General features: G+C 36.7%; 2 protein-coding genes across 2 annotated transcripts; both read left to right on the forward strand.

The window, feature by feature from the left end:
• The first annotated feature begins 5,492 nt into the window (after positions 1-5,492).
• Positions 5,493-6,895, forward strand: LOC144305831 (olfactory receptor 8G1-like). Its single transcript, XM_077884940.1, has one exon. The coding sequence runs from the start codon at positions 5,530-5,532 to the stop codon at positions 6,463-6,465; it is 936 nt and encodes a 311-aa protein (XP_077741066.1). The 5' UTR covers positions 5,493-5,529; the 3' UTR covers positions 6,466-6,895.
• Positions 6,896-13,849: 6,954 nt separating this feature from the next.
• On the forward strand, positions 13,850-14,782 carry LOC144305840 (olfactory receptor 10D1B-like). Its single transcript, XM_077884954.1, has one exon. It carries the CDS (start codon positions 13,850-13,852, stop codon positions 14,780-14,782), a length of 933 nt encoding a protein of 310 aa, XP_077741080.1.
• The last annotated feature ends 10,375 nt before the right edge of the window (positions 14,783-25,157 follow it).

The following is a 25,157-nucleotide window of genomic DNA, read 5'->3' on the forward strand; positions in this document are numbered from 1 at the left end:
AAGTGCCCTGGCTCCATTCCAGGACCCCAGGATCATAACCTGAGCTGAAGGCAGATGCTCAACTGACTGAATCACCCAGGTGCCCCTCCCGTCACCATTTGTATCATCCACTATTCTATGGGCTTTAATGATTTAATAAGAAATATGCCTATTTTATGTTTTCATAGGAATTATACTCAAACCATGTATCTCGTATGTGAAGAATTTTTTTAAACTGACATTAGAACTTAACAATTATTTTCTCCACCAAATTTTAACTTGTTTGTTTGGACTATTTTCAGTGTCTGGATGCATTGTCCTGGTAATCCTTTAGGGCAGAAGTTATAGTAATGTGGGAGTATTGTTAAACCACAGGATTTACATGATACCCTGGAGAATTAGGAATTTCTAAAACCTAGCTGAACTCACAAAAGAAAAATTCCAGAGTTTAATTTCATAGTGCTATTTCCAACTATCTTTTCCACCATGACTACTATAGTTCAAGTAAGTAAAAGAGTAGAAGGAAAAGCATTCAATGTTTATGATGTTCAGTGGCCTTATCTCATTTTTTGTTACATGATTTACAATCTTAGTTAATTAGCTCTGACCAGACTTTGCCACTGTCATATAAGCTCAATTTTTAATAACCAAACTTGAATATAATAGAATATCAAGCCTCATATGCTTGATTTGTCCTTTTGTTTATAGGGAGCCATAGTTCGTTCACAAGCAAATATGTTTTTCAGAGCCTCATATTGAACCTATGAACATAAGGTTATGATAAATAAATAATGGAAAAATATTTTTAAATAAATAAAAATCAAACATACCTTAGGTTCATAACTCTGAATCAGAGAAACCATTCAAAATTTTTATTTCTCTCTGACTTCCCTCTGATTTTTATGGCCACATTATGCTTAATTATAGTGACTCTTAGACCTCCTTAAAATGAAATCTCTATACAATATTTCTCTACCTGTTAGCACAGGACTTTTGGGTCGTGTTAACAATCAATTTCATTCTTGATTAGAGGCTATTCCTCCCAATTTTATTTAATCTGTAAGTTAGATGATCACAAAATTTACATCTTAATCTTTAGAAAGTGTTGAGAAAATATGTGCCAGAATAGAAATTAGATTTTGAGTGCTATTAGACCAGGATATGCATCATTTTATTTTTTTTACATTTCTATTACTCAGCTCAATGTCTGACATTTTGTTGTCTCTCAGTAATGCTTACTCAGTTAATTTTTTAAAGAAAAGAAAAGGGGGGGAGGAGAGAAAGTCCTGAAGTTCTCTATTTAAACCAGTAGGCTGACTTCAATTTCTTTATCTAATTATTTCCAAACAATTACCAGAATTACTTTGAGAGTTTTGTTTTCTTCTAATCTTATTTTTAGAAAGTTCAGTTCTGTAAACTTTCTTACCCTCAGAAATTTTGACTCACAATGCCTAGGATAGAAGTAGAAATTCTGTATTAAACAAACAAAATCTCTCCAGATGAGTTGAGAGAATTTTGGAAGTTATGAATAAAGAGTTTTGAGAATATTTTTAAAGATCTAAAAGTGATTAAGAAAACATAAAAAAGAGGATCTAACTACCAGATATCAGAATGACAGAGAAGGGGGTGGTCACCACTTTAACTTTTTAATAAAAAGTAATTCCATTTATAATCTGGAAAGTTTATTTAATGTTCAAAGTTGTCAAGTCTAGAAATAGCAATATGAACAAATTATTTAGAGCTGTGGAGGTAAACTTTAGAAAAAACTTTATCAGTGCTCTTCTGTAGAAATTAGGTCATCTCTCAGGAACAGGGCTAACCAGGAAGGGTGGATCAAAGAACTCCTGTTTTTCATTATAATCACATTTACATTCATCATTTTTTATTTTTTTTTTACATTTTTTAAATTTATTTTTTATTGGTGTTCAATTAGAGATCTCTGTTCAACCATATTGAGAAATCTCTGAACATTCTGTGTTCAAATATGGTCATCTATATCTGACTATAGAGCAACCAGCCCACAGAACTCTGTTACCTATGACCTCACTATTATTATTACCTGTGTCAATTGCTTATATGAAATAACAATAAACCATGTCTTTGTCATATTCAAGTGAACAACTGAAGTATTGACCTTGATGCAAAATTCCTTTGACTTGGACAAGTTGGATTCCAGAAAGGAAGGCATTTACTGATCCAATATGTGTACATCAAGTGAACACAGATACAAGGAGGAAGGGATAGAGAGCATGAAAGCTAGCACATTAAAATGTGCTTGAGTCTCTAGAGTATTAAGAAAACATCAAAAATAGAATCTAACTACCAGATATCAGAATGAGAGAGAAGGGGGTATAATCTATTGATAATCAGTATCTTGATTGTCTTCCAATATCAGACTAAACTGATATTTTCTATAAATCTATGAGATGACCAGAAGTAGCCAAATGATGAATTGGTGTGTTAATGTATTGATTATCTGTTTAGAAGTTATATCTAAGAAATGAAATATGTTGATCTATCCCTATATTTGGGAAGGATATCTTTACACTATTACTAGTCTTCTAATCCATACATATGGTAAATCTCTCTCCTTATTAAGATTTTCTCTTGTTTTTCTCAAAGTTATTTAAAAGTTTCAGTAAGTAAACATTGCACACATTTTGTTAGATCTGATGCTAAGTACTTGATGCTTACCTGTTGCTATTTTATGTGATTCTATTTTAAAATAACTGTTTTATTTGTTGCCTCTTTCAACAAATACACAGAAATACTAAATAGATGTAAAATTATATGCTCTGCAAACACTAGCCAAAAATAAATCTCATGATAATGTATTAATATCAGATAAAGAAGACTATAACCAGGACACATTATTAAATATAAAAGGGGCCATTCCATAACAATACAGATTTTAATTTAAGTCCTGAAGGGAAATATAGACAAATCAGAAACTTTGGTGGGAGACACTGACACACTTATCTCAATAACTATTAGAATAACAGATAATAAAAAATCACTATGCATATATAAGAGCTAAACAGCATTGTTAATAAAGTGGATATAATTGAAATGATATGCATGATAGGACCTACAAAAAACAAACAACATATTTTAAAATGCATTGGGAATACTTATAAAAACTGACCTTATGGGGGACCTGGGTGGCTCAGTTGGTTAAGCATCCAACTCTTGATTTTGGCTCAGGTCATGATCTCAGGGGTGTGAGATCAAGCCCCACATTGGGTTCCACACTCAGCACTGAGCCTGCTTGAGATTCTCTCCCTCTCCCTCTGCATCTGCTCCTGCTCATGTGCTCTCTCTCTTTCAAAGAAAGAAGCAAATCTTAAAAAAAAAAAACTGACTTTATGCTTCAATATAAAAAATTCTGAGCAATTTGCAATACTTTAGATCATTCACAGTATGCTCACTGACCACAATGAAATTAAGACAAAATAATTAAAAGTAGGGCTAGCTAAAAACAAACAAACAAACAAACAAACAAACAAACAAAAACAAGCCTAACTTCTGGAAAGGTGACAATTCACTTCTCCATAATCTTTGCGACAATGAAAAAATGAAATAGAAATTATATTTTAACTGGATGATACTGTAAATTTGATATATCAAAGCTTGTGAGATGCAGCTAAAATGGGGCTTAGAGAGAAATGTACAACTTAATATGTACATGTCAGAAAAAAAAAAGCTGAAGATATTGATGCAAGCTTCCATTTCAAGAAGTTAGGGAAAGAATAGGCAATCATGATAAAGAAATTAGCAAAGAATAAAATAGTTATTAGAAATCATCTAAATAGAAAATAATCATATATTTCACAAAATCAACACAGCCAAAAGTTGCTTTCTTTAAATTAATTAATAAATTTGAAAATCTTCTAGAATGAGAGATCAAGGAAAAAGAGAAGTACCACAATTTGCTGATTTCAGGAGTGAATAAGCAGAAATTTTCGCATAATCAAAAATATTTTTTAGAGATTTTATCTATTTCAGAGGGAGAGACAGAGTATGTGAGGAAGGGGAAGTTCCCAGAGAAGTAGAGAGAGAGAGAATCTCTAACAGATTCAGTGCTAAGCACAGAGCCCCACATTGGGCTTGATCTCATGACCCTTGGATCATGACCTGTGCCTACTCTACTTGATCTTATGACCCTGAGATCATGACCTGTGCCAAAATCAAGAGCAGGACACTTAATTCACTGAGCCACCCAGGCACCCCTGCAAAATATTTTTTAAAATTAAAGAATTATCACGAAAAACCTGATACAACACATTTGATCATTTTTAAAGTGTTGAAATTTCATTTTAGGAAAACTAAGAAGAAAGATAAAATCTGATATTTATTAAATAAATCCAATCCCTTGCTGAAAATTCTCACACAAAGAAAACCACTATTCTAACTACCCTAATGAATATTTCCAAACTTTAAAAGTAAATTTTATGCAATTTATTTCAAAAAACACAATGTTTTTGAGATTTGTGTTATTGCATGTATTTGTGATTTATTTCTTTTTAAATGCTGAATTGTATTCCATTCTATGTATGTATGTATGCACATATGCATATGTGTATGTATGTATGTATATGTGTATGGATGTATTTTACAACTCATTCATCTATTCATCGGTTTATGAACACACATTTGAGTTGTTTCCAATTTGGAGTTGTTAGGAATCAGCTGCCATGCACATTTTTGCACAAATTGTTGTGTATACAAATGCTTATAGGTAGGTAATATTATTTCTCTTTTACAGATTTAGAAGCCAAGACACAAAGAGATTGTTTGACTTATCAAAGCCAAAACTGTATCAGCTAGTAACTAAATGATCGTATCAAACTCTGAATTTAAGGCCTACCATTTAACCACCACTCATACAGCCTTTTCAAGCAAAGACAGAAGTACTTGGTCCAGGACACGAAACCACTAACTGTGGTCCAGTCTGGGTGGGAAACACCGTGGTACAATGATAGTTGCAGGTATTGTTTAATCTTAAGAAAAATATTTAAACATTGGAAGATTTTATATAGAAATTGGAATTTCCTGATAATTATTTTTAAAATTGAAAGGACTGAAATTAATAAGGCCTCTGTGCACTCCTACTAAAAGTTAATCGCAGACCATTACTCTTAAGTATCCTTTGTACCCAAGTTGTCATGAAGCCAATATTCCTCATTTACCTTGACTTCTCTAAATATTTAAGTTTCTAGGTCTTCACTTAGAAATATTGGCTTGATGATCATTGAAATGTTCAAAATAGGAAAATAGACACTTAGCAAGTTTTCAGTGATTAGAAACATATCTATTTTTACATGAAATATATTTATTATATTTGGAAATGAGGCTTAATAAACATTAAGTCACAATGAATCCTACTTAATGCAAATTAACCTCTGGGTCAATTACATGATCGTATAGACCAAGAGAATATCTAAGTCATGAATCATCTACACGGATGATTACTCTAGATAGAGAAGAATAATGAAATTTTCTCAACAACAATGGTTTTCTCTCTCTCCTTCAGAAACTACTCAGTGGAAAATGGTAGCGGGAAATCACTCCACAGTGACTGAATTCATCCTCGCTGGGCTAACACAACAACCGGAACTCCAGCTGCCCCTTTTCTTCCTCTTCCTAGGAATCTATGTGGTCACGGTGGTGGGGAACCTGGGCATGATCATGCTGATAGGGCTCAGTGCTCACCTGCACACGCCCATGTATTACTTCCTCAGTAGCTTGTCCTTCATTGACCTCTGCCATTCCACTGTCATTACCCCCAAAATGCTGGAGAACTTTGTGACAGAGATGAATGTCATCTCCTACCCTGAATGCATGACTCAGCTCTATTTCTTCCTTGTTTTTGCTATTGCAGAGTGTTACATGTTAGCAGTAATGGCCTATGACCGCTATGTTGCCATCTGTAGCCCCTTGCTTTACAATGTCATCATGGCCCATCAGGCTTGTTTCTCCCTGATTTCAGGAGTGTATATTATAGCCCTGGTTTGTGCATTTGTTCATACAGGTTGCATGTTTAGGGTTCATTTCTGCAAATTTGATGTGATCAATCATTATTTCTGTGATCTTCTTTCCTTGTTAAAACTCTCCTGTTCTAATACCCATGTCAATGAGTTAGTGATTCTAATCTTTAGTACAGTTAATATCCTTGCCCCCAGCCTGACGATCCTTGCCTCCTATGTCTTCATCCTCTCCAGCATCCTCCACATCCGCTCCACTGAGGGCAGGTCCAAAGCCTTCAGCACCTGCAGTTCTCACATCTCAGCTGTTGCTGTCTTCTTTGGATCTGCTGCATTCATGTACCTGCAGCCGTCATCTGTGAGCTCCATGGACCAAGGGAAAGTATCCTCTGTGTTTTATACCATCATTGTGCCCATGCTGAACCCCCTGATCTACAGCCTGAGGAATAAGGATGTCAATGCTGCTCTGAAGAAAATCTTAGACAGAAGAATATTCTTGTGATCAGAAATAACAGGATCTTTTACTAGCCTAAGTCATTGTCTCTTAGGTTGTATGAATTGATATGTTTAATTTTAGCCCATCTGTTAGTATACATCCTCACTGAGTGGAATTCTATTGACAGGATTTCTTACTCCCATGGCTTTTGATGCCATTGCTCTCTCTGAATTTTGCTCTCATGAGTATCTCTGAGACACAGATTAGAAGTACTAAGGGTGATCTGGATTCATGGGCCCACAAATACCATTGCCATCACCTCTTCCCCCTGTCCTTTGTACAACTGATAAACACTCAGTTCTCAACCATAGTGAAAGTATCTCTTAGCAGTGGTTAGCAATCTCCATTTTTCTGTGCAAAGACAATTAAAAATGACAGCAATATAATGATGTAATATTTAGCTTTTGTATATCTCTTGCCTAGGAAAGCTTCTTTCCCACCATATGTCATACCTAGAAAAAACCTAACCAGAACTTTAAAATATAAGCTACAGACTCACGTATGTGTTGTTGTTGTGCCCAATCCAATATTCTCCTGCTTTGACCTCTAGTATTCTAGTTTGTAATGGTCTATTTATTGTCCAAGTCCACACTAGACTGTAATCTCCATTAAGTAGATCCCTGTACCTATGGCTCACTGCCATATCTTCAAATAGCAGAATGTCTGCTACGTAGTAGGTCCTTGATAATTATTCTTGATATTCATTTTCCCTCTATAAAACATTTATATAAAACCCAGCATTTATTCCATGCGGTCTTCATGCATTAATCCCTTAAACTGATATCTGTGGCTTTCTGGCTTTAGTTTAAATCAATGAAATGGAACTTTGGAGAATTCTTTAAGGATCTTTAAGATAATTGGTAGCATCCTTTGTTGCAAGGATTAAGAAATATTATTCCTGAGTTTGTTCTGTTGTGCATTGCAACAAAGAAATGGTAGCTTGTAAATACCTGATTTTTCAAGTCATTAAGTCCTGTCAACAACTAAGAAGTCCCTGAAGCAAGTCTAATTTATTCTTGAATTCAAGTATGCAGCCTTAGAGACTAAACAAAATTAAGTAGACTTGAAATCTGATGGGTCAACACAGGAAATCATTGGCAGAATGATATCTGGGACCCAAACAATCCCATCTAGGCCACTCTACCCAAAGAATTTCACCTATCTTGGCAGAGGGGATATTTATTGCTACTAAGTATTTAAATATAAGACCTTGATTACTGCCTCCAGCAGATACATTTTACTATTTTAACTTTTGTTCTTTGATCCCTTTTTTATTTATTTTTATTGTTGTTTTTTTTTTTTTTTTTTAGTATAGTTGACATACATTAGTTTCAGGGGTACTACATAGTGATTTGACAACTCTGTCCATTACGTTATGCTCATCATGAGTGTAACTATCATCTTTTACCATACAACACCAAAACAGCAACACTGACCATATTCCCCATACTGTACCTTTCATTCTAGTGATTATTAATTTAATAACTGGACACCTGTACCTCCCTTTCACCTTCACTCATTTTTTTCATCTGCCACCTTCTCCCCTCTGGCAACTATCAGTTTGTTCTCTGTATTTATGGGTCTATTTCTGCTTTGTTTTTTCATTTGTTTTGCTTTGTAAGATTCTACATATAAGTGAAATCATATAGTTTTTTTTTCTCTGACTGACTTATTTCACTTGGCATAATATATCCAGGTCTGTCTATGTTGTCCCAAATGGCAGGATCTCATCCTTTTTTATGGCTGAGTAATATTCCAGTGTGTGTGTGTGTGTGTGTGTGTGTGTGTGTCCACCTAACTGCAAACCCCAGACCAGTTATGCTTAGAGGCCTCCTCTGCCCTGTAACTTACCTCCTAGGCCCTTTCTTTTTCATTTTCTTTTTCCTTTTTTAAAAAGATTTATTTATTTATTTGATAGAGAAAGAGAGAAAGAGAGAAAAAACACAAGTAGGGGGAGGGGTAGTGGGAGAGGAAGAAAGAATCTCAGATTCCCTGATGTGTGCAGAGCCTGACACAGAGCTTGATCCCACGACCCTGAGATCATGGCCTGAGCCAAAATCTTGTGTTAGACACCCAATCAAATGAGCCACCCAAGCACCCTTCTCTTTTATTTTCTAAACTCAAACAATAAACATGTGGTGAAGTTAGGGAAAAATCCTAAGATTTCTGTTTTCTCTATTTTCATTCTTTCTGTTATAGCAATAACTTTTTGCTCAGTCAGAATTATGTTCTCTTCTGCTCTATATTACCATGCTGACTACTAAACCTCTGGAGTTCTTTGATTTTCTAAGCTTAAACGCACAGGTCCTTGTGTATGTTAGTCTATATACAAGCTAGAAAGTGAGAAAGGTAAAGAGGTAAGCTTCAGGAGAAACAGAGAACCTCCTTTAGAAAGTGATCCCTAAATATGAGACAGGAATCCATCAAAATCCTAGAGGAGAACACAGGTAGCAACATTTTCGACCTCGGCTACAGCACTTCTTGCTAGACACATTTTCAAAGCCACGGGAAACAAAGCAAAAATGAACTATTGTAACCTCATCAAGATAAAATCTGCACAGTTGGCAAATTGAATTTAAATTTAAAAAAATCTGCACAACAAAGGAAACAGTTAACAAAACTAAAAGGCAACCTGCAGAATGTGAGAAGATATTTAAAACGGGCATATCAGATAAAGGGCTAGTATCCAAGATCTAAAAGGACTTCTCATACTCAACACCCAAAAAACAAATAGCCCAGATAAGAAATGGGCAGAAGACATGAACGGACATTTTTTGAAAGAAGATTTACAAATGGCTAATAGCCACATGAAAAAATGCTCAGCATCACTTGGCATCAGGGAAATACAAATCAAAACCACAATGAGATACCACCTCACACCAAAGATTTACCCTAAGTATACAAATGTAGTGATCCAAGGGGGCATGCACACCCCAATGTTCATAGCAGCAATGTCCACAATAGCCAAACTGTGGAAAGAGCCAAGATATCCTTTGACAGATGAATGGATAAGGAATATGTGGCATATATATGCAAATGTAATATTACTCAGCTCTCAGAAAGGATGAATACTTACCATTTACATCAACATGGATGGAACTGGAGGGTATTATACTGAGTGAAATAAGTCAGCTGGAGGAAGACAATTATCATATGGTTTCACTCGTGGAAATATAAGAAATAGCACAGAGGATCATAGGAGAAGGGAGGGAAAACTGAATGGGAAGTCATTAGAGAGGGAGAAAAACCATGAGAAACTCTTAACTATAGGAAACAAACTGAGGGTTGCTGGAGGGGAAGTGAGTGGGGGGATGGAGTAACTGGGTGATGGGTATTAAGAAGGGCATGTGACATGATGAGCCCTGGGTGTAACATGCAACAGATGAATTATTGAACTCTACATCTGAAACTAATGATGTACTATATGTTGGCTAATTTAATTTAAATAATAGAAAAAGAGGAAAATGCCCTAGTTTGAGTGAGTTTGAGACTCACAACAATCCCTGGAAGAATCTAGACCAATCCTGGAAGAGCAGATAAAGAGATACTTTATCTTATCGAATGAACAAATTTGGGATTAGCTGGATGTGAATGACACGACACCCATGCACATAAATCACAACACCACTGGGCTCATGACCAGTGAAACACTGAGAATCTCAAAGTCATCTGTTCGCAAGCCCAAGTGATCATTATCACCGAGCTTCCTTCAACCACCAGCATTCTTCAGCTGGTGCTCTGCTATCTGTGCAGCCATTTATATTATGTCCCATCCCAATGTTAGTAAAATCTTCTATGCAGTGACATCCAAAAAACCAAATACAAATGCTTATCTCGAGGATCTTCTGCTCAGACTCCATGACATGACCTTGTGCAAGGTGCCCTTTACTTCTCTGCTCAAATCTTCGCTTTGGATATCTCCCCTCCTCCACCCTATCCCACAATGGAGTCTTTAATCATTCTCCCAGTCATATCATGTTTTGGGAACTATTTAAAAAGGGGGCATAAAAGTGAAATGAAATGAGGTATCTAAAGTGCCAATTTATGGGGTAAAAGTGTATAGTCAGAGAATATTACAAACCCATACTTTGCTCACTTCCCTTACTTGAGTTTCCTAAATGGAGTTTATAACAAATAAAAATCCTCTGACCTACTATAATTCATTATCCAGATTTAGTGACATTCTGAATTTCCTTCAGTTTTAGGTCATTTTTAAATTGCGTTTTTTTCTTAAAGCTATGTGATACTTAGGTAATCTTGAAGTTTGCTTTATTTTTTATCTGTAGCTACAGTATATTCTAGAAAACAAGTATGATTTTATTTCATATGTTTGGCACCAAGATACCAAGAATACAGGCTTACCATTATAATGTTAATATGCTCAGTGTTACAGGAGGAACAGTGCTATCTTCTTATGCACTGAATTTTGTATTTGGGCCCAGAACAATCATGCTCAGAGGTCTCTTCTTCAGGGATCTCATTTCTTTTCACCAGAAGAACCATTTGTTAAGCTTTATTGTATCTTCTCAGATATATTTGAAAAGATGAACAACGTAATAAAATCAAAGAATCTCAAAATTATAAAGGACATTAAGGATGTATGTAGGATAATCTTGCATTAAAATAAGGAGTACAAGGTCATCACAAACCTGCAAGAATGTCATCTTACTCATACTTAAACCCTAATAGTGATAGAAATTCAATCCTTCACAAGGCATCTTATCCCATTAATTTTTTTTCTGTACTAAAATGAAATCTAACTTATTAGTTCCATTCTTTTTTTTTAACTGGTTATTTATCATGGAAAAGCACACAAAAATTCTGTATAGCAGCTCCTATAGAAATGAGTTTCTGCCTTTCTAATCAAAATGTCCCAGGAGTTCTCTCAGCAGAAGTGCTTGAGGCTTTGGTCTGGAATCAGACTTGGGATTTATTCTCAGCTCAGTCCTTTTCTAGCTATGTGATTAAGTTCTAAATTCTTGGTGCTTTTATTTTTTTACATTATTTAAAAAATTTTTATTTATTTATTCATGAGAGACACAGAGAACAAGGCAAAGACATAGGCAGAGGGAAAAGCAGGCTCCCTGCAGGGAGCTGGATATAGGACTCCATCCCAGGACCCCGGGATCACAACCTGAGCCAAAGGCAGACACTCAACCCTGAGCCATCCAGGTGCCCCGTGGGTGCTATTATTCCTCTCCTACTTAATAAGGTTGTTTTGAGACTTAAATTGAAGCATAAAAGAACATAAAAATAAATTAGCAGAGTAGCTGACAAATGCTCAATCCATATCACTGTTATTTTTATTAAACTATTTTCATATGAGAAGGTTATAAAGACACTTTACCAATTTATAACCTTCCTTTAAATGTACTTAATTTATTAATGCTGTTTTGTAAGGTGCATTTGCTAGAAAAAACATATAATAGTTAAATAATTCCTTATTATTTATTACATCTTGCCTACAACAGTGATATTCATTGTAGATATCTACATAGTTCTAAAATGTTTACATACTAGAAAATAAAGTGTTGTCATATTACCACATGTAAGGATAGGCAAGTATGGGAAGCAAAATAAAAATAAAAATAAAAAAGGATTTAGCCTAAAGCCTTGAAGTCAGTATTAGAGTCCATTCTCCAGATAAGCACACTTGGAAGGGATATAGATATTTTCATTTCAAAGCATCTATTATTATTTTGCTTGGGGAGTCAATGTGATTAACTTTAATATAATTGCTCCCTCAGAGCTACCACTGACTGCATCATGAGAAATGCCCAAAGGGATCTGAAGCAGATGAACCAGAGGGAATGAGCATGTCCAATTCTTGATGGTATATACTCTTGGCACCTTCTTTTATAAACACCTAATCTCAGTTCCTGTGGCTGGGATATGCTGTGTTCTTCTGAGAACCAGAGAACAGGACTTGGGTTGTCTTGTTATACTGCAGAAAATTCCACCATGTTCCCTGTGAACAATGTGAGTGTTCAGATTTTTTCTCACCGGTCACTGACACTTTTTGCTTCTTACCCACTGAAGTATTGGGATCCACTTATTGGGACCCGCTAGATTTTCAGTTCTTAAAGATGATTCTTATTTGAAAAGGACTTAGAAATCAAGAGGATCATGGACTCGTTAGAGAAAGTACCTTTAAGGGCAAATTAATCATTGTCCCTGGTCACAGTCAAGAATCAATGAACTCTGAGTCTTCACTGACCAAAGGAGGAAGGTTACTAGGGGGAGGTTATGATGAACCTTCTTCAAGAACTGGGTCTAATTAAGCCAGAAGTTCACTCAGAGAATCTTTTAGCATGTCTAGAGTTTCTTGTTGCTCTAGTAACAAGCTGCTGCTAGTAAACACAGATGACTTTTTATTTTTTTTTTCAGGATATCACTGACTCTTTGGAGTCTTCATTTTTCTCTGCATCTAGCATTGTAATTACATGTTGGTTTGGGTTATTTTTTCTCTCTTCCTTTCCTTAAGTTAATAACTTATTAAAATATAACAAACACTTTGAAATACATCATAAATATATATCCTGGTAAGTCTGTTCCTACACAAATATTCTATCCCTTTCTCTTTTCATGTGAGAATTTTCTCTCCAGAAATTGGAATTTGTCTCCAAATTTTTATTGCTCATACTGCTGCCATTTAATTTCCAGAATTGCCTTGGGGTTAGGCTGGAAGAAAAGAAGAAAGAGAGGGAAAAAACCCAGGTATTAACCTCACACTTTTTGAACCTGTGAACACCTTCTATTGGGTTCTCCAGTCAAAAAGATGGGTTATCTATTGGAATTTCCTCATTTGGGGCAGTCACCACACAAATCCGTAATTGTCACCCTTTCCCAACTCAAAAGCACAGGAGAAAAGAGGAAAAAGTAGAAACACATCAGTGTGGGCTTCTCCAGATTTTGTCTCCTTTTCACAATCTACTTCTTTCTATTTACTTTCCAGAGTTTTTAGGTAAACACATTTTGTACTTTATCTAGAGTTGTTTTTTTTTTTTTAAGTTTTGTTTATTTATATAATCTCTACACCCAGCATGGGGCTTGAACTCACAATCCTGAGATCAAGAGTGGCGTGCTCTTCTGACTGAGCCAGCCAGGTGCACCTCCAGAGTTTTTAACTGTAATCTGTGAGAAAGATAGATACAGTGAACTTAATCTACTTTGGCCAAAACCAAAGTTTTCCAGAATACAGTCAAGAATTGTTATTGTCTATCTTTTTACGTCCTTGCATAAAGAAATGCAAGAAATGTCCTTGCATAAAGTTGATTGTTGACTGTTAAAACATGAGACCTACCCATTCGTCAAAGAGCTTCTTAGTTTTACATCAGCGTTCACACTTTGGATACTTCCATTCTTTTGTGAAGTCCAACATCAGACAAAGATGAGGAATGCCTCAGTGGTGACCAAGTTTATCCTGCTGGGCATCCCACACACCGAGGGTCTGGAGACCACGCTCTTTGTCCTGTTTTTGAGCTTCTATATCTTCACTCTTATGGGGAACCTGCTCATCCTACTGGCGATTATCTCCTCCACTCGGCTTCACACTCCTATGTACTTCTTCCTGTGTCAACTGTCTGTGTGCGACATATTTTTCCCTTCTGTGAGTTCCCCCAAGATGCTCTTCTACCTCTCAGGGAACAGCCGGGTCATCTCCTATGCAGGCTGCGTGTCCCAGCTCTTCTTCTACCATTTCCTGGGCTGTACCGAGTGCTTCCTGTACACAGTGATGGCCTATGACCGCTTTGTCGCCATATGTTACCCTCTACGCTACACGGTGATCATGAGCCACAGAGTGTGTGCCATCCTGGCCATGGGGACCTCCTTTTTTGGCTGCATTCAGGCCACCTTTCTAACCACTCTCACCTTCCAGTTGCCCTACTGTGGTGCCAATGAGGTGGACTATTTCTTCTGTGATATCCCGGTGTTGCTGAAGCTGGCTTGTGCTGATACCTCAGCCCTGGAGATGGTGGGCTTCATCAGCGTGGGCCTCATGCCCCTCAGTTGCTTCCTTCTCATCCTCACCTCCTACAGCTGCATTGTGTGTTCCATCCTACAGATCCGGTCTCCTGAAGGCAGACGCCGTGCCTTTTCCACCTGCAGTGCCCACCTCACTGCCATCCTCCTCTCCTTTATGCCAGTGGTCCTCATCTACCTGCAGCCCACCCCCAATCCCTGGCTCAATGCAACTGTTCAGGTCCTGAATAACCTGGTCACTCCTATGCTGAATCCGTTGATCTACAGCCTAAGAAATAAAGAAGTAAAATATTCTCTGAGGAAGGTGCTACAGCAAGTAGCCTTCTTTCCTGAGAAGTGATGGAGATTGGTAGCTACACTTTACTAGCATCACATTGTTTACAAAAGGTATTTCCTTTTGTGTGATATAGAGCACAGTTATTATCAAGGCCCCTTTTGCGGATACAGAAGCTAAGGTTTGAAGCCATAAAGTGAATTGTTCAAGGTCACAAAACTAATAAATTATCTTGCCTAGGATGAATTCTCTCTTCCCAGTTGGCAAGAACGCCTAGTCCTCTGTTCTTCACTCTGTTTTCTTCTCCTGTTTTTCTCCTCCCACATCTTCTGCTTCTTGTGCCTTTTCCCTTACTCTAGCACTTCTTCATTTTGGCTGGCATGATTATTTAATTATACTCTCAAACACCTGGATCAGATAAGCCACCATTTGTTTTAAGATTTCATTTATTTATTCATGAGAGACACAAAAAGAGAGGCAGAGACACAGGCAGATGGAGAAAGCCAAAGGCAGATGCTCAACCACTGAGCCATGCAGGTGCTCCATAAGCGACCATTTGATGGTCTAGGGATTGTTAAAAAAAAATGTGCGCTTCAACCGCATGGGCCTAGGTGGCATTCTGTAACTATCAGAAGTAAAGAAGCTGTGTCAAGGAAAAGAGCTTCTGGATGAGACCTGAAGCAGGTTTATGGGTGAATCAGAGGTCACCCCATGAAACCCGTCTGTTAGTCTTGGACCTAGAAACAGCCTATGAGGAACTGAGGCAGTAGATAAAAGAGAATGTAGAGAGACTAAACAGGCAGTCTGTGAAAGGGTGACTAATTCGGTTGTTTTTCAGTATCTGAGTTTATCTTTGAAATGCACAGCACAGCCAATGATCAATGCAAAGTCCAAGCCACTACTGCTCTATGGTTTTGGATTCCCTGCTTACTGAAAGGCTGTGACTTGAATGCTTTTCCCTAACATTGCTTTGTTCCTTTGCCTAATGAGCTTAACATAAGAAATGTGTCTTTCCAATCCAAACAATAATTTGAAGAAAAGAAAGAAAATGAGAAGGAGGTTATGGGAAGAGAAGGGGAGGTGCGAAGGGACGTGGTGGAAGAAAATAGAGGTAGAGATGGGAAGTAAAAAGGGGTAATGGCAATGGAAGAGGGTGATAGGAAGGAAGGGGGGTGATGGGCTGAGAAAGGGGGTGATGGGAAGGAAGGGAGCAGAGGCAAAGACAAGTCTTCTCTCCTCTTGCTTCTTTCCAGGATCAGAGTTCAGTCAGGGAATCTGCTAGACTTAATCAGCCATTACATTGTGTTTGGGGCCTCATGGGAGGGTGATGAGAGGTGGATGGATGAGATGGATGGATGTTCTTGAAAGGAAGAACATTTTTCTAATTTGTCTAAGGACAAAGATTCAGTTGGGGATTGACAGTACCAAACTGACTGTTTGCTGAACAGATGAAGTTCTGAATCCCAGATGAGTTGTGGTAGTGGTTGATGAAGCAGTATCTGTCACTTATCTTGTACCTCTTAAATATCTCCAAGGTATTGAGAGCAGATCAGTCTTCAGGCCCTTGGGATGAAGCTTCAATGATAGCTCTTGTCTTTTAAAGAGCTTTCATCAAATAGAGGAAACATGGCAATAGTCATATTTTCTATTTGTTCAAAAGATACACATTTATAGAGCCCTCCATTGGGCCAAAAGCAGTGCAGTTGTATAGTCAGGAATAGAGCATCACTCGATGAAGTGCGGTAAATGAACTCATCTTGACCTACTGAGGAGACCAAGACCCTTTTAATATACTCCTTTCTTCTCCTAGTTACTTAACTCTTGGTGCAAAGGAAAATGAGTTGTTTGAGGGTAAGGAAATCTTCAAGAAAACTTTAAATTACCACTTAGAAGAAAGAAAGCAGGGCACTTAGGAGGAGAAGGAAAGATCCATCTAAATTGTGTTCACCGTCCTTTACTAGTAGGGAGCTTTTGTTTACTTCCTCTGGAACATAAAGGTAGTTAATACTTTTCTTGCAAGTGCCATTGTACAGATTGAATGGCATAAAGTACTCATCTGACTTATTGTAGGTACTCCAAAACCTTAATTATATGTATTTTCTTCTATTTTTCTTGCTATTTCTATAGCTTATTCCCTCACTTCACAAAGTCCTTAATGCTCAAATGCCACTACTACAGAGAGGACTTCTGCAACCACACTGTTAAAACGTTCACCTACTGCATCGCACATATATTTCTATTTATTGTTTGTCTCCCTAACTAAAAAATCATCATGAACGTAGGAATTTTTCTTATCCTGTTTGTTGCTGTACCTCTAGAACCTAAAGTAGTTCCTTTTACATGGAATGTCTTTAAAAAGATGAATTTCTGAAAGATTACCCAAAATGCCTACTCCAAAACAATAGATTACTCTTAGCCTTTTACTAAGTCTTCTACTTAGTTGTAGCTCTTATTCTGATAGCAACAAGGTATTTAGCACAGCTGGTTAAATGAGGCATATAAAACTCTAGAAGTCACGTGTGAAATAGAACAATGGCATGACTATTAGTGTTAGAACCAATATACTGAAAAGGGAAAGACAGGTCCTATTGTTTAATTTCTGACTATGTGCCAAGAAGTTCTCTTTGAGACTTTATATAGATTATTTTATTAAACTTTCGCATCAACATATCAGAATATATATTATAATCACCATTTTTTTCAGATGTAGAAACTGAATTCTAGTCTGGTCAAGGTAACATCCCTAAGAGAAATGTAATTGAAGGTAGAATCTACATCAGTCTAAATTTAAGATTTTCCTCATATATTTTGCTGATTATATCTAAAAGGCTATACATAAATGAAGTCAAGTTGAAGCCAGAAAGAATTACGTAAATTTTGTCCATAACTTTTTATTTCTGTAATTCCATGAGGTCAATCTTCTTAAGAGTTTGCAAAATAAATAAATAATATAAATATCAAAATAAAAGTACAGGATTACTTTATATTTACATCAAAGTCTTAGTGAAGCCATACATGGAGGTATATATAATTTCATAACTAGATAATTTTTTAAAAAGTAACGTTTTAGGGTATCCCTGGGTGGCTCAGCGGTTTAGCGCCTGCCTTTGGCCCAGGGCGCGATCCTGGAATACCAGGATCAAGTCCCACATCGGGCTCCCGGCATGGAGCCTGCTTCTCCCTCCTCCTGTGTCTCTGCCTCTCTCTCTCCCTCTCTCTCTCTCTATGTCTATCATAAATAAATAGGTAAATAAATCTTAAACAAAATTTTAAAAAGTAACTTTTTAAAGTACTTACTAGTATGCTAGCCAATATTTCAAACACTCCACTTGGTTTGCTGATTTGATTTCATAAATACTCCATGAAGTTAAAATTATTGCTATTCAAATATAAGAGATAAGGACACCAACCTTTAGGAAAATTAATTTTAAAAACTCATCAGTGGTCAAAATTAGGAAGTGTAAAAACTTGTCAAACAAAGGTGTGTCTAAAAATAATGTTGAGTACACTGTAAACTGTCTTTTATACTGTACTATGTCTTATCTTAAATAAGCTGAGAGAAGAAAATCATCACCTTCATTTTTTGCTTTTTTTTTTTTTAAGGTTAAAAGAGGACAAATGTTTGTTATTAAATAGGAAAAGTCATTTTTCAAAATCTGATAGGTAAAATTAGAATGCAGCAGATGAGGTTTCCTGGGTGGCTCAGTGGGTTAAGCTTCCAACTGATTTCAGCTCAGGTCATGATCCCAGGGTCGAGGCAGAGCTTTGCAACAGGCTCTGTACTGGATGTGCAACCTGATGAGGACTCTCCCTCTCCTGCTGCCCCTCCCTGCTCATGTCTGCAGGTCACTATCTCTCTCTCTCAAAAAAGAATGCAACAGGAGAAATGATTGAAAACAATACATCAGGGATCCCTGGGTGGCGCAGCGGTTTGGCGCCTTTCTTTGGCCCAGGGCGCGATCCTGGAGACCTGGGATCGAATCCCACATCAGGCTCCTGGTGCATGGAGCCTGCTTCTCCCTCTGCCTGTGTCTCTGCCTCTCTCTCTCTCTCTCTGTGACTATCATAAATAAATAAAAATTTTAAAAAAACAATACATCAAAGACATCATATGAAATTTGAATAACCATAATGTCAATGATATTACACAGGGATCAAAAGTAAAAGGAATAATTGCTACAAAACTCCTAAAACTTGCTCACTCTATAAGCTACAGAAAATTGAAGTGATGTGTATATATAAACACTTTTAATATACTAAAAGGCATAGGACTGTGATGCCTGAGAGAAGGAAAAACAATGAGATGAGACTTACACTCGTTCTGGCCTCCTGCTTTGAGACAATTCCTAGACGTTGGCAAAGAAGGATGTTAAGTCTTGCTGAATTGATGGGCAGAAGTCAGAGTTCCAGTTGTTAAAGTGGAAAGAACTTGTGAGGCAGAGCACTAGAGTGGAGGCAGCTATTCACAGAAATCAATAAGGGATCCTCTTTAGAAACGATAAATACCCACCATTTGCTTCAATGTGTATGGAACTGGAGGGTATTATGCTAAGTGAAGTAAGTCAATTAGAGAAGGACAAACATTATATGGTCTCATTCATTTGGGGAATATAAAAAATAGTAAAAGGGATTATAGGGGAAAGGAGAGAAAATGAGTGGGAAATATCAGTGAGGGTGACAGCACATGAGAGACTCCTAACTCTAGGAAATGAACAAGAGGTAGTGGAAGCGGAGGTGGGCGGGGGGGACAAGGTGACTGGGTGATGGACACTGAGGGGGGCACTTGATGGGATGAGCACTGGGTGTTATACTATATGTTGGCAAATCAAACTCCAATAAAAAATATGCAAAAAAAAGATTTTATTTATTCATTTGAGAGAGAGAGCCCACATGTAGGGTTGAGGAGGCAGAGGGGAAGGGAGAAGCAGCCCCCATGTGGATGGATCTACATGGGGGCTTGATCCCAGGACTCTGAGATCATTACCTGAGCCCAAGTCAGATACTCAACTGACTGAACCACCCAGGTGCCCCAGCATCGGATCCTCTTGCGTGTGTGGCTAAACACTAATTTGTGAATGCATAGGGTGAAATCCCACAAGGCCAGGCAAAGAAAAGTTCTGAAACAATTATTACAAGTAGGGGCTGTAAATAAAAATATTCAAGAACTTGCTTAGAACTAAAAATCATTCAAGTTCCTACCTTCCTAAGAAGATACAAGACATTTAGTAGAGATCTAAAAAGGTCACAGGTTAGGTGTGTGGGGGCTTAATTGGCCCTAAAGTAAAGCTAATTTAGGCACAGAATAAAGAAACCTGAAAACAAGACCTTTATTGATTAAGCTGATCCAGAATTAACATAACTGCCTGTCAGAACAAGAACTGTCTCTCTAAAGAAATACATCAAAATACAGCACTCCCTGGAAGACACTAGAGCTAAGAATAGTTTGATATTTCCACTCTCAAACGTGGAAAACCTTTGCGTTATACGAGGCATTGAGTAAAGTATTTATGAAGATTTTGTCTCAGTAGTGAAACAAAACTACCAGCAGAAATAAAGTTAATCAGAATCTACTCAAAAAAGCTTAAAAGCAAGTCTTGAAAGAATCAAACTTTTCCTACTTAAGTGCATTATAGAATCAAAAATTTCCAGGTATATAACACTTATCATGATGAATACTGAGTAATGTATAGAATTGTTGAATCATTATATTATACACCTGAAAGTAATATGACACTGTATGTTAACTATACTGGAATAAAAATAAAAATAAAAATTTAAAAAATTTTCCAGACATACAGAGAAATAGAAACACAAGGCCCATAATTATGATTTATTTACTTTTTTTTTTTTAAGATTTTATGTATTTATTCACAGAGAGAGAAAGACAGAGAGACAGTGGCAGAGACACAGGCAGGGGGAGAAGCAGGCTCCATGCAGGGAGCCCCACATGATCTTGGCTCTCCAGGATCATGCCCTGGACCAAAGGTGGAGCTAAACTGCTGAGCCACAGGGGCTGCCCCATAATTATGATTTAATAAGTCAATATTCAAATAACCAGAAAAGTAAAATTAGTAGACAAAGACATTAAAACAGTAACTTTTAATTATATTCCATATTTTCAAAAGGTAAAGAAAATCATAGGCATTATGAAAAATATGGATAAAAAATCACCTAAATCAAAATTCTAAAGATTAAAATATAATGTCTAAGATGAAAAATTCACTGGATTAGAGCAGTAACAAGTTAGGCACTGCAGAAAATTTGTAAATTCTGTCATAGCAATGGAAATAACCTAAATGAAATACAGAGAGAACTATTGAAAAACATTATGGGCAGAGCATCAGTGAGGCATGGGACAATTTTAAGCAGCCTAATAATATAAATATAATTGGAGTCCCCAAAGGAAAGAGGAGAGGGAGAGAAGAGAAAAAATATTTAAAGGAATAATGACCAAAATTTTTTTTCAAAGTAAGATGGCAATTATAAGTCAAAAGAACCAAGAACTCAACAAAAATTAATCCAGAAAATAACTGAATATTTGGAATGGCTTAAAAAAGAAATTGAAAGAGAAAATAGAAAGTATTTTGAGCTAGATAAAATAAAATAAAATTGTATGGGATATAGCTAATGCAGTACTTACAATGAAATTATAGCACTAAAATCATACTAGAAAAGAAAGGTATCAAAGCAGTTACCTTAATTGCCAACAGAAGAGCATATTAAACATATGCAGAAGAAATTAATAGAGAAAAGCAGAAATTAGTAATATAATACAGAAAAACAATAAAGGAGGTCAATGAAAATAAAAATTAGTTCTTCCATTGCTTGGCTTCTTGTGGTTTCTCCAGTACAAGGGTGGAACTTCTTCAGAATTTGGCTACCACTCATTTTCTCCAACTTAACTGAGACAGTGTGGCATTGCCAGGAGTTTCAGATAGAAAGAACCTGCAACCCAAAACCAGATCACTGTTTCCCACACCTTCTTCTTAGCTGGGGGCATGTGCATATTTCCTGGGTGTCCCGCATGGTAGACCACCTAGCAGGCTGATTCTCAGTCTTTAACTCATGCAGCCAGCCCAGAACCACCCCAGCCCAAGATGGTCATGAAATTGCACTAGACTCCTACATAGGATGGCCTCTCCAGCACCTTATTTCACCAGTGTCCAGAAATGAGCAGCTTTCTCAGGATCTAGTGAGTTCTGAGCCTCAGTACTTCCCCATACTTGGCATCTTGGAGAGTAAGTTTCCAGCAGCTGGAGGCCCTTTGGTCATTTCTCCACCATATAATAAGTCAAGGCAATGACGTCACCATGGAGTTCTAGGTCTCAGTCAGGGAAGGGAAGGACTCTGTCTTTCATGTTCTAGGTCACCCCAGACAGAGTTTTGCTCATGTCTACTACTCATATTTTTTAGAATTCTCCAAAGCTCTCAAGAGCCAAATTCTTATAACTTTAATCCCTAATGAAAAAATATTTATATTAAACTCTTCCTGTTTAAATCATTGTGTGATTTCTCTTGATTAATATATGTTTTCCACCTAATATCAAGAACAAAGAAAGGTGCTTGCTCTCACTACTTCTCAATATTGGGCTGAAGGCTCCAGCCAGAGCAAAAATTCAAGAAAAAAGAATGAAAGGCATCCATATTAGGAATGAAGGCATAATGGTCTGTATTTCCAGATTTGATGATCATTTATGTGGAAAATCCTATAGAATCTACCAAGAAGCCACCAAAAGAAAGAGAAAAAAGAAGAAAGAAAGAAGAAAGAAAGAAAGAAAGAAAGAAAGAAAGAAAGAAAGAAAGAAAAGAAAAAAAGAAAGAAAGAAGAAAGAAAGAAAGAAAGAAAGAAAGAGAAAGAAAGAAAGAAAGAGAAAGAAAGAAAGAAAGAAAGAAAGAAAGAAAGAAAGAAAGAAGAAAGAAAGAAAGAAAGAAAGAAAGAAGTCAGAAAGAAGGAAAAATTTAACAAGGTTTCAGTTTTTCCACAGACATAACAACTATACCATAAAGTGCAATTGTGGTTTTTAGGGGGATATATTATTTTTTTTTTATTTTTTTATTGGTGTTCAATTTACTAACATACAGAATAACACCCAGTGCCCGTCACCCATTCACTCCCACCCCCCGCCCTCCTCCCCTTCTACCACCCCTAGTTCGTTTCCCAGAGTTAGCAGTCTTTACGTTCTGTCTCCCTTTCTGATATTTCCCACACATTTCTTCTCCCTTCCCTTATTTTCCCTTTCACTATTATTTATATTCCCCAAATGAATGAGAACATATAATGTTTGTCCTTCTCCGACTGACTTACTTCACTCAGCATAATACCCTCCAGTTCCATCCACGTTGAAGCAAATGGTGGGTATTTGTCATTTCTAATAGCTGAGTAATATTCCATTGTATACATAAACTTATGAAATATTATATGGACTTTATATATATCATAGTATATATTATACAGTGTACAGTATAAAGTACTAATATTTTTATATTTTATGAAAAGTAGAACACCATTAACTATAAGAGATTAGCAGAACCAAGGGCATAAAGGCCCTTGTGAAGGTTTAAGGATGTACCTACCAGTATTAAAGGCAAAAATTTGCACATGTCCCTTTGCAGTCAATCCTCAAACACCCCCAGCCCAGGCAGCAATTAATCTGCCTTATGTCACTATATATTTGTTTTGCCTTTTCTAAGATTTTATATGAATGAGATCTATAATGTAAACTCCTTGATGTCTGGATTCTTTCACTCAGTACAATGATGTTGACATTCATTTATGTTTTGGTCTATATTTGAAGTCCCTCCATGTTAATCGTTCAGAAATATGCCATCTCATGAATAAAATACAATTTATTTATTTGTTGATCACTACTATTTCAGTTGTTTCCAGTTTTTTACTGTTTTGAATAAACCTGCCATGAACATACACATACGTCTTTGTCTAGACACATTTTTCATTTTTCTTGGGTAAATACAAAGAGTGGCATTGTTGTATCTTATGTAAATATGTATTTCACTTTACAAGAGGCAGTCTAATTATTTTCCGAAGTGGCTATGCCATTTTATAACCCCAATGGCAATGTATGAGATTTCTACTTGCATACTAACAGGTGGAATTTTTTTTGTTAAGTGCTTAACATAATGCTTTGCAGAATGTAGGCACCATAAATGTTAATAGGATTTATTGTAATAGTATATTTTAACAGATGTATATGATACATTGTTTTATACCTCTTATATGTAAGTATAAAAAATGAGCAAAGTTCTGTTTCTTATTATAATCCTATTTATTTTTCAACATGTGATACTCTTCATCCGAACTACTAAAGTGCTAAAAATTTAAACATGATTCCACACACACAAAAATGATGTTGGGATTAGTTTATGTCAACATCAACATGTATTTGAATTTAGTCAAAATGTGCCAGTTGTAAGGAGAGAGAGTTTTAGTATGAAGCTTCATTAATTAAGGAAGAAGAAAGAGAAGGGAACATGTAGGATCCAATCCCCAATTTCCTGTAGTAAAATAAGGGCATAAAGATCTTAGGAAAGTAGAAGTGACCATGATGTTGTTGTAATTACTGCGAGGAATCAGGGCTCTGTCAAAGTAATTTAGCGAAAGAAAAAATATAATATGCTACATTAAATTGAAGGCAAATTTAATAACAGAAGTCAGCTGACACACTTGTTTAAATTTACCTGTATTTTTTTTTTAAAGATTTATTTATTTATACATGAGAGACACACAGAAAGAGAGAGGCAGAGACACAGGCAGAGGCAGAAGCAGGCTCCATGCAGGAAGCCCCATGCGGGACTCGATCCCAGGACTCCAGGACCACGCCCTGAGCCAAAGGCAGACGTTAAACTGCTGAGCCACCCAGGGATCCCCAATTTACCTGTATTTTGGGCACCTGAGTGCCTCAGCGGGCTAAGCCTCTGCGTTTGGCTCAGGTCATGATCTGGGGGTCCTGGAATCAAGCCCTGTGTGGAACTCCCTTCTCAGCGAGGAGCCTGCTTGTCCCTCTCCCTCTGTCATTCCTCCTTCTTGTGCTCTCTCTTTGTCAAATAAACAAGTAAAATCTTTTTAAAAAATAAATTTTTGCTGTATTTTGAAGCAAATAAACTAAAGATCTATCATTAAGGGAGAGCTTGAGATATGAAAAAAGAAGTAAAATTTTGCTATAATGATATGAGATGATAGCTAATCCTTATAGATCATTTCACTGTGTAAAGCTCTGCATTAAACTCTTTGCATTTATCACTTGTTTAATCCTGTATTTTCATGAAGTAGGGATGGCTCTCATTTTACAGATTTGAAAGCAGAGGTTGATAAATTCAGGGATGCACTCCAAGTTATACTTCTGCTTAATAGTAAAGCTGATACTTGCCCCCAAATAGGTCTTATTTCAAAAAGCATAGTCTCTACACTGTTATGATAGCAACC

The sequence above is a fragment of the Canis aureus genome, chromosome 3 (genome assembly GCF_053574225.1).
Source record: "Canis aureus isolate CA01 chromosome 3, VMU_Caureus_v.1.0, whole genome shotgun sequence".
Lineage (NCBI taxonomy): Eukaryota > Metazoa > Chordata > Mammalia > Carnivora > Canidae > Canis > Canis aureus.

Excerpts from the sequence above, each read along its gene's own strand:
- LOC144305831 (XM_077884940.1), top strand. The coding sequence starts at position 5,530 with ATGGTAGCGGGAAATCACTCCACAGTGACTGAATTCATCCTCGCTGGG.
- LOC144305840 (XM_077884954.1), top strand. The coding sequence starts at position 13,850 with ATGAGGAATGCCTCAGTGGTGACCAAGTTTATCCTGCTGGGCATCCCA.